We start from the raw sequence: 10000 nt of genomic DNA on the forward strand, positions 1-10000 counted from the left end.
GAGAGCTATAGAATGTTGGTGCTACAACACACACGCACACACACACATACACGCACACACACTCACGCATGCACGCACGCACACACGTACACACACACGTACACACACACGCATGCACACACACACACATGCACACACACACGTACGCACACACACGTACGCACACACACACACATGCACATGCAAGCACGCACGCACACGCATGCACATACACATACACACACACACATACACACACACGCACACACAAACACACACACACATGCACACACACACGTACGTACGCACATACACACACACACACGTACACATACGCATACACGCACACACATACACACGCACACACATACACACACATGTACACACACACGCACGTACACGCACACACACACACGCATGCACACACATGCACACGCACACACACACACATACACACACGCGCACACATACACACACGTACACACACATGCACACATGCACACACACACGTACACGCACGCACACACATACACACACACACACGTACACACACACATGCACACACACACACACGCACACACATGCACAAGTATTTGTGTGGTACATGAAAAAAACAGTCAGTATTTAACTTATGTGCAAAACATAACACTCATTTGCACCCCTTGCATTGTAACATGGTTTTGTCCAGGAAACTGAAATAAGAATCCTCTTCATTTAAGATCTTTAATGAATCAGGCCCTCTGTTATTAATTTACTTACTCTCCCTCACATCCTACTTACATACTCTGCTACTCATTTTCTCTCTTTTTACCTATTCTGATACATATCTGTTGTTCGCCTCGCTCTTCTTATATCCCCCGTGTTACACATCCCCTCTCACTCTCTTCTGCCTTACACCCTTTGTCTTCCTTTCTCCATAATGCTTATGTTTTTCTTCTTCCCCAGACTATAATGAGACAGTGCAGCAGCAGAGAGGTACCAATTGTACTAGTGGCGTCTACTACGAGCAGAAAGACATCGGAGCTGTGAGGAATAACCCCAAGAAAGCTTGTCAGTTTGTAAGAGAAAACCTCGGTGAATGTTCTGGAATTGACCCAACTTACGGATACTCTAGTGGAACGCCATGTGTCCTCATCAAAATGAACAAGGTAAGAACTGTGTAATGTCATATATAGGTCTAGGTCCATCTGTCACACACATCTTCTGTCCATACGTAGCACCTCCTCTCTCACCTCACATTCCCCTATCATCTGATATGTCCAAACATTGCTCTCTACCTCATTATCAACTATACATACAGGCTTTCCTTCTCTCCTGGCCATACATCTCACACCGCTTTCCTCTGGTCCATACATCATATTCAGCTTCGCTACTGTCTATAAATCAAATTCCCTTTCTCTCCTGACCACACAGCACACTCCCCTTCTCTCCTGTCTACACATAACATTTCCCTTTTCTCCTGACCATACTTCACACTCCCCTTCTCTCCTGGCCACACTGCGCACTCCCCTTCTCATGTCTCAGTCCCCTTCTCTCCTGCCCACATGTCTCACCTCACATTCCCCTTCTCTCCTGGTGACACTGTACACTCCCCTTCTCTACTGTCTATACATCACATTCCCCTTCTCTGCTGACCATACTTCGCACTCCCCTTTTCTCTTGGCTACACATCGCACTCCCCTTCTCTCCTGGCCACACTTCGCACTCCTCTTCTCTACTGGCGACACTGCACACTCCCCTTCTTTCCTGTCTATACATCACATTCCCCTACTCTCTTGGCCATAATTCGCACTCCCCTTCTCTCTTGGCTACACATCGCACTCCCCATCACTCCTGACCATACTTCGCACTCCCCTTCTCTCGTGGCCACACTTCACACTCCCCTTCTCTCCTAACCATACTTCGCACTCTCCTTCTCTCCTGGCCACACTTCGCACTCCCCTTCTCTACTGGCCACACTTTGCACTCCCCTTCTCTCCTGGCGACACTGCACACTCCCCTTCTTTCCTGTCTATACATCACATTCCTCTTCTCTTCTGACCATACTTCGCACTTCCCCTCTCTCCTGGCCACACTGCGCACTCCCCTTCTTTCCTGTCTATACATCACATTCCCCTTCTCTTCTGACCATACTTAGTATTTCCCCTCTCTCCTTGCCCCACTGCGCACTCCCTTTCTTTTCTGGCCACACTGTGCACTCCCCTTCTCTCCTGGTGACACTGCACACTCCCCTTCTCTCCTGGCCACACTGCACACTCCCCTTCTCTCCTGGCCACACTGCACACTCCCCTTCTCTCCTGGTGACACTGCACACTCCCCTTCTCTCCTGGCCACACTGCACACTCCCCTTCTCTCCTGGCCACACTGCACACTCCCCTTCTCTCCTGGCCACACTGCGCACTCCCCTTCTCTCCTGGTGACACTGCACACTCCCCATCTCTCCTGTCTATACATCACATTCCCCTTCTTTGCTGACCATACTTTGCACTCCCCTTTTATCTTGGCTACACATCGCACTTCCCTTCTCTCTTGGCCATACTTCGCAATCACCTTCTCTTCTGGCCACAATGTGCACTCCCCTTCTCTCCTGTCTATACATCACATTCCCCTTCTCTCCTGACCACACTTCGCACTCCCCTTCTCTCTTGGCCATACTTCGCACTCCCCTTCTCTCCTGGCCACACGTCTCACTCCCCTTCTCTCCTGGCCACACGTCTCACTCCCCTTCTCTCCTGGCCACACGTCTCACTCCCCTTCTCTCCTGGCCACACTTCGCACTCCCCTTCTCTCCTGGCCACACTTCGCACTCCCCTTCTCTCCTGTCTATACATCACATTCCCCTTCTCTCCTGGCCACACTTCGCACTACCCTCCTCTCCTGGCCACATGTCTCACTCCCTTTCTCTCCTGGCCACACTGCACACTCCCCTTCTGTCAGGATTTCCCAGGTATGACCACGGAGAGGAGATAAGTGGTTATAATGAGTTTATTAACAAACAGAGATGACAAGGTAACTCATGAGACAGTTCAAAGTGCAGATGAGAAACAGGTAACTGCAATAGTAGATTTCAACAGGCAGCGTAGAACTACAAGTACCAGGTATAATGGTTAAAGATGCAGGAGTCCAGGACACAGGTAACAGCAAATAGTAGATTTCAACAGGCAGCGTAGAACTACAAGTACCAGGTATAATGGTTAAAGATGCAGGAGTCCAGGACACAGGTAACAACAAATAGTAGATTTCAACAGGCAGCGTAGAACTACAAGTACCAGGTATAATGGTTAAAGATGCAGGAGTCCAGGACACAGGTAACAGCAAATAGTAGATTTCAACGAAGAAATATGCAGGAGTCCAGATAGCAGATAGAAGCTGAGCACAGGGAATGCTCCTCGGAATGACCTGATGATCTGGCCCAGACTGTTTGAAGCAGGCAGGTATAAATAGGCCTCATGCAGCTGAAACCACTCCCAGTGATCAAGGAGAATAATCAAGTAGCACAGTGGCCCCTTTGGTGGGCAGTGGTACTACAAGTGGAAAGCATACCAAATCCAATAGAGTCACTGTAGACAGCAGCTGCAGAGTGCAAATCGTGACACCTTCTTTTCTGGCCACACTGTGCACTCCCCTTCTCTCTTGGCCATACTTCACACTCCCCTTCTCTACTGTCCAGACTGCACACTCCCCTTCTTTTCTGGCCACACTGTGCACTCCCCTTCTCTCCTGTCTATACATCACATTCCCCTTCTCTGCTGACCATACTTCGCACTCCCCTTTTCTCTTGGCTACACATCGCACTCCCCTTCTCTCTTTGCCATACTTCGCACTGCCCTTCTCTTCTGGCCACACTGTGCACTCCCCTTCTCTCCTGTCTATGCATCACATTCCCCTTCTCTCCTGACCACACTTCGCACTCCCCTTCTCTCCTCTCTATACATCACATTCCCCTTCTCTCCTGACCATACTTCACACTCCACTTCTCTCTTGGCTGTACTTCGCACTCCCCTTCTCTTCTGACCACACTGTGCACTCCACTTCTCTCTTGGCCATACTTCGCACTCCCCTTCTCTTCTGACCACACTGTGCACTCCCCTTCTCTCCTGTCTATACATTACATTCCTCTTCTCTCCTGACCACACTTCGCACTCCCCTTCTCTCCTGTCTATACATCACATTCCCTTTCTCTCCTGACCATACTTCACACTCCACTTCTCTCTTGGCCGTACTTCGCACTCCCCTTCTCTTCTGACCACACTGTGCACTCCCCTTCTCTCTTGGCTACACATCGCACTCCCCTTCTCTCCTGACCACACTTTGCTCTCCTCTTCTCTCTTGGCTACACATTGTACTCCCCTTCTCTCCTGTCTATACATCATATTCCCCTTCTCTCCTGACCACATTTCGCTCTCCCCTTCTCTCTTTGCTACACATTGTACTCCCCTTCTCTCCTGTCTATACAGCACACTTCCCTTCTTTCCTGGCCACACTTCGCTCTCCCCTTCCCTCTTGTCCACACTTCGCACTCCCCTTCTCTCCTGGCCACACTTCAACTCCACCTTCTCTCCTGGCCACATTTCACACTTCCCTTCTCTCCTGGCAACACAGCACACTCCTCTTCTCTCCTGGTCATATATCACATTCCCCTTTTCTCCTGGCCACACTTTGTACTTCTGTTCTCTCCTGGCCACACTGTGCACTCCCCTTCTCTCCTGGCCACACTTCGCACTCAAATTCTCTCCTGGCCACACTGCGCACTCCCCTTATCTTCTGGCCACACTGCGCACTCCCCTTCTCTCCTGACCACACTTCGCACTCCCCTGCTCTCCTGTCTATACATCACATTCCCCTTCTCTCCTGACCACACTTCGCTCTCCCCTTCTCTCTTGGCTACACATTGTACTCCCCTTCTTTCCTGTCTATACATCACATTCCCCTTCTCTCCTGGCCACACTTCGCACTCCCCTTCTCTCCTGTCTATACATCATATTCCCCTTCTCTCCTGACAATACTTCGCACTTCCCTTCTCTTCTGGCCACACTGTGCACTCCCCTTCTCTACTGGCCAAACTGTGCACTCCCCTTCTCTTCTGGCCACACTTCGCACTCCCCTTCTCTCCTGTTAATACATTACATTCCCCTTCTTTCCTGACAATACTTCGCACTTCCCTTCTCTTCTGGCCACACTGCGCACTCCTCTTCTCTTCTGGCCACACTTCGCACTCCCCTTCTCTCCTGTTAATACATCACATTCCCCTTCTCTGCTGACCATACTTCGCACTCCCCTTTTCTCTTGGCCACACTGCGCACTCCCCTTCTCTCCTGTTTATACATCACATTCCTCTTCTATCCTGACCACATTTTGCTCTCCCCTTCTCTCTTGGCTACACATTGCACTCCCCTTCTCTCCTGTCTATACATCACATTCCCCTTCTCTCCTGGCCATACTTCGCACTCCCCTTCTCTCCTATCTATACATCACATTCCCCTTCCTTCCTGGCCATACTTTGCAGTCCCCTTCTATGCTGACCATACTTCACACTCCTCTTCTCTCCTGGCCACACAGCGCACTCCCCTTCTTTCCTGTCCACACTGCACACTCCCCTTCTCTCCTGGCCACACTGCGCACTCCCCTTCTCTCCTGGCCACACTGCGCACTCCCCTTCTCTCCTGTCCACACTGCGCACTCCCCTTCTCTCCTGTCCACACTGCACACTTCCCTTCTCTTCTGCCCACACTGCGCACTCCTCTTCTCTCTTGGCCACACTTTGTGCTCTTTTGGCCACACTGCACACTCCCCTCTCCCCTGTCCCTTCATTACTCTTACTTCCATCCTTTATTTGTCCAATGTCAACAGGAGAAAACACTGGTATACAAACCAAATTCTCCAGCAGTTTAATGGCATTGTTATACAGTCAGAGCATTTAACCACTGAGCTAGTTCTTCATCCCCTTTCTCCTATACTCTGAAAACTCTGTCTCTGTATGTCTCTACAGCTATGTATACTTCTGTCCTCCCCTCTCTATCTCTCTCTCCAATCTCTTGTTCACTCTTGCTCTCTATATCTCTTTCTCTCTATTGATCTGTCTATCCCTCTTTCTTTTTTCTTCCACTCTCTCTCTTTTCCTTTCTCAATCACTCACTCGTTCCATTTTCTCTCTCTCTTTTATATACCTGTCTTTTAGGTCCTCCTCTAATTCTCCTTTTCTATTTTTCTATTTTTTTCACACACACATTTAATAAAACAAGTCATTTCCAGCAGCCGTCACATCTTCACCTGTTTCTTTTCCTGCAGGTTATAAATTTTCTTCCTCAGGTTATAAGTCAGCTGTCTAACAGCTCGATCACCATCAATTGCAGTGCAACGGTGAGTGTGCAGCTGTCTCTCATCCTGTCTGGTGCTCACGTTCTGTCACTTACTGAGATGTCTCAGACTATTTATCCCTTGTCTTCAGAAGCTAAAAAGTGCTGTGAATGAGACGGTAAGAGGCAGAGCCTATAGGGTACATTGTAGCACCAGGAAATATTCCCTATAGAGACGTCTTGTAGATTATTCCTACATTATAAACAGAACCTGTGTCCTGCATCAAGATTCCTTGTGTAGACTATATAATCCCATGTACATTCCTCTGATAACAGTCTAATACTGGACAAACCCCAGATGTAGACTTCCTGCCAGTGATTCTTACCGATGTCATTGGGTGTATGTGATTTACATAATGTGATTATATAGGATCCCAGTGATAATGATGATATATATATATAATATATAGTATATAATATATTTAATACAGTTTATATATATAAATGACCCCTTAATATGTCTTAAATATATATCTTACGTCTTATAAAATATTTTCCAGAATGCAGCAAATGATCTTCTCTTGGGGAACAGGACTTATTTTCCCAGTACGGAAAGTCATTTGGGAGGCATTGATCTCATGTATTTCCCATACTATGGAAACAGAGCGCAGGTAAAACGCTTCTCTGGCCTTTATTCTATAGGCACCTTAATCCGACCATATCATCCTGTGTTTACAGCACATCTGATTTCACCCATGGTGCCTTTCTCTCCATACCAGTCATGGTGACATATCCCTATCAAAGCATCCCATAATAACCTCTGACGTCAAACCCACCCGGGTTATTTCTCTTTCTGTGTTTTTAATCCTCTCTCTTTCGCTCTCGCTCTCTCTCTTTCTTGCACTCTTTCTCACTCGCACTCTCCCACTCGCTCTCTCTCATATACACTATATGGACAAAAGTATTTGGCCACACCTGTCAATTATTGAATTGAGGTGTTTCAATCAGACCTGTCGCCAGAGGTGTATAAAATCAAGCACCCAGCCACGCTGTCTCCATTTGCAAACATTTGTGATACAAAATGGGTCGTTCTGAAGAGCTCAGTAACACCAAGCGTGGTACCGTGATAGGATGCCGCCTTTGCAATAAGATGGTTCGTGAAATTTCATCCCTGCTGGATTTTTTACAGTCAACTGTAAGTGATATTTTTAGAAAATGAAAGCAGCTCAGCCACGAAGCGGAAAACCACGTAAAATCACTGAGCATGGTCAACGGTTGATTCCATACTGAAGAGTTCCGAACTTCCACTGGCATTAATGTCAGCACAAAACTGTGCGGTGGGAGCGTAAAGGAATGGGTTTCCATGGCCGAGCTGTATGCAAGTTTCACATCTCCAAGACCAATGCCAAGTGTCGGATGGAGTGGTGCGAAGCCCACCGACACTAGACCTTGGAGCAGTGGAAATGTGGTTCTGTGAAGTGATGAATCACGCTTCTCTGTTTAGCAGTCAGATGGGCAAGTCTGGGTTTGCCGGTTGGATGGAGAACATTACAGTCATGGCCAAAAGTTTTGAGAATGACACAAGTGTTGGTTTTCACAAACTTTGCTGCTTCAGTGTTTTTAGACCTTTTTGTCAGATGTTGCTATGGTATACGGAAGTAACATTACAACATTTCATAAGTGTCAAAGGCTTTTATTGACAATTACATTAAGTTTATGCAAAGAGTCAATATTTGCAGTGTTGATCCTTCTTTTTGAAGACCTCTGCAATTCGCCCGGGCATGCTGTCAATCAACTTCTGGGCCACATACTGACTGATGGCCGCACATTCTTGTCTAATCAATACTTGGAGTTTGTCAGAATTTGTGAGGATTGACAAGTTCTTAATGGGATTAAGGTCTGGGGAGTTTCCTGGCCATGGGCTCAAAGTTTCAATGTTTTGATCCCCCAGCCACTTAGTTATCACTTTTGCCTTATAGCAAGGTGCTCCATCATGCTTTCATCACCAAACTGTTCTTGGATGGTTGGGAGAAGTTGCTCTTAGAGGATGTTTTGGTACCATTCTTTATTCACAGCTGTGTTCTTAGGCAATATTGTGACTGTACCTGCCTGACTGAATTATGTCAACTGTGAAGTTTGGTGGAGGAGGGATAATGGTATGGGGCTATTTTTTAGGGTTTGGGCTAGGCCCTTATCTCCAGTGAAAGGCAATCTTAATGCTTCAGCATACAAAGTCATCGTACACCTCTGGGATTAACTGGAACGGAGATTGCGAGCCAGGCCTTCTCGGCCAACATCAGTGCCTGACCTCATAAATGCTCTAAAGGATAAATGGGCACAACTTCCAACAAAAACACTCCAACATCTTGTGGAAAGCCTTCTAAGAAAAGCAGAAGCTGTTATCGCTGCATAAGGGGGACCAACTCCATATTAAAGTATATGTATTTGAATACATGTCATTACATTCCCTGTTGGTGATGTGTAGCAAAAAAAAATTAAAAAAAATAATTATTGCAGTACCGTGTTATCCAGGAAAATCTTTGTGATGTTAAATACTTTCGTGTCAAAAAAGACAAAAGTATTATAGAAGTGATACCTTTATTGGCTAACCAATAAAATGTGCTCTGAAAGCTAGCAAATATAATAATATTTTGGTTAGCCAATAAAGGTATCACTTCTATAATACTTTTGTCTTCATTGACACAAATGTATTTAAGATCACATAGTCCCTGTTGGTGTAATGGTCAAGCGTTCAAATACTTTGTCCATATAGTGTGTATTTATATATATATATATATATATATATATATATATATATATATAGTAAATTTAGGGTCACCTGTCCAGATTTATTTCCACACTTAATTCTCTGATGTTCTCCTGTTTTTCTGTGTCTGAAGCACCCTCCTGTTTCTCTTACAGAAAAACTACACCCAGCCTTTTGTAGCCGTCAAGTTCATGAACGCTACGCGCAACATGGTCCATACCGTGCAGTGTCGCATAAACGCAGCAAACATCAACAACCAGGATGATAGAGACAAGTTCCAGGGCCGTGTGGTATTCACACTGAGGATCGATACATAGAGCTGTTCCCTCTATACAATATTATTATTATTACTGCCATTCAGTCCCAGAAACACCGGCTACAAGTGTGTCAGAGAAGGAAGCTTAGTCCCTGATACATGGTCCCTGTGCTTATACCCGTCATACAGCCAATAGTGCTTCAGAATAAAGCTGCCTCTGATGTCCGCGATACAGTTTTAGGGTTAGAGAGAACCTGTCATTTGTAAGAACGAGGATTTTTATTTTACTATTTAGATTCCCCATCAATGTTCCCCTCTATACCTGACTGCAGTGCTCATGTCATGTATATAAATGTGTATATATTGTATTTAATGGAATCTCATTTAGACAGATTCAGAAATGTATCATTAAAAAGCCAATGATATTCTAACCAGTCTCACGTCTTTCCCTCATTGCCGGCCAAAGGGATCTGTATGGGTGATGCTTCTTTTAGTTACACTATACATAGTGACTCTGCTATTACCGAGGGAAAGGGGGAAGTTATTAGGGTTAGAGATCACACAATCATTTTCCTCAACCAGCACATATAGTATTGTCAATACTACATGTCTGTATATGTCTGTCTGATGTGTCCATCTAGGACTAACAGATCAGACAGCGGAGGAAATAAGGGAACAAGATTGGATGTGGTTTCATGTCCA

The 10000-nt window shown here is 46.1% G+C and overlaps 1 protein-coding gene across 2 annotated transcripts in view; it reads left to right on the forward strand.

Annotated features, from left to right (window-relative positions):
• LOC142150912 (sodium/potassium-transporting ATPase subunit beta-2-like) overlaps window positions 1-9729 on the forward strand; it is a 13805-nt gene extending 4076 nt beyond the window's left edge. Inside the window, exons 4-8 of one of the 2 annotated variants that reach the window (XM_075206091.1) lie at window positions 925-1127; window positions 6268-6339; window positions 6428-6454; window positions 6836-6946; window positions 9198-9729. In XM_075206091.1, the coding sequence (XP_075062192.1) occupies window positions 925-1127; window positions 6268-6339; window positions 6428-6454; window positions 6836-6946; window positions 9198-9359 (575 nt within the window). In that variant the 3' untranslated portion in view covers window positions 9360-9729. The remainder of the gene's footprint in view (window positions 1-924; window positions 1128-6267; window positions 6340-6427; window positions 6455-6835; window positions 6947-9197) is intronic. The other variant, XM_075206090.1, reaches the window with a different exon arrangement.
• Window positions 9730-10000: the final 271 nt, after the last annotated feature.

The sequence above is a fragment of the Mixophyes fleayi genome, chromosome 4, assembly GCF_038048845.1.
Source record: "Mixophyes fleayi isolate aMixFle1 chromosome 4, aMixFle1.hap1, whole genome shotgun sequence".
Classification (NCBI taxonomy): domain Eukaryota; kingdom Metazoa; phylum Chordata; class Amphibia; order Anura; family Limnodynastidae; genus Mixophyes; species Mixophyes fleayi.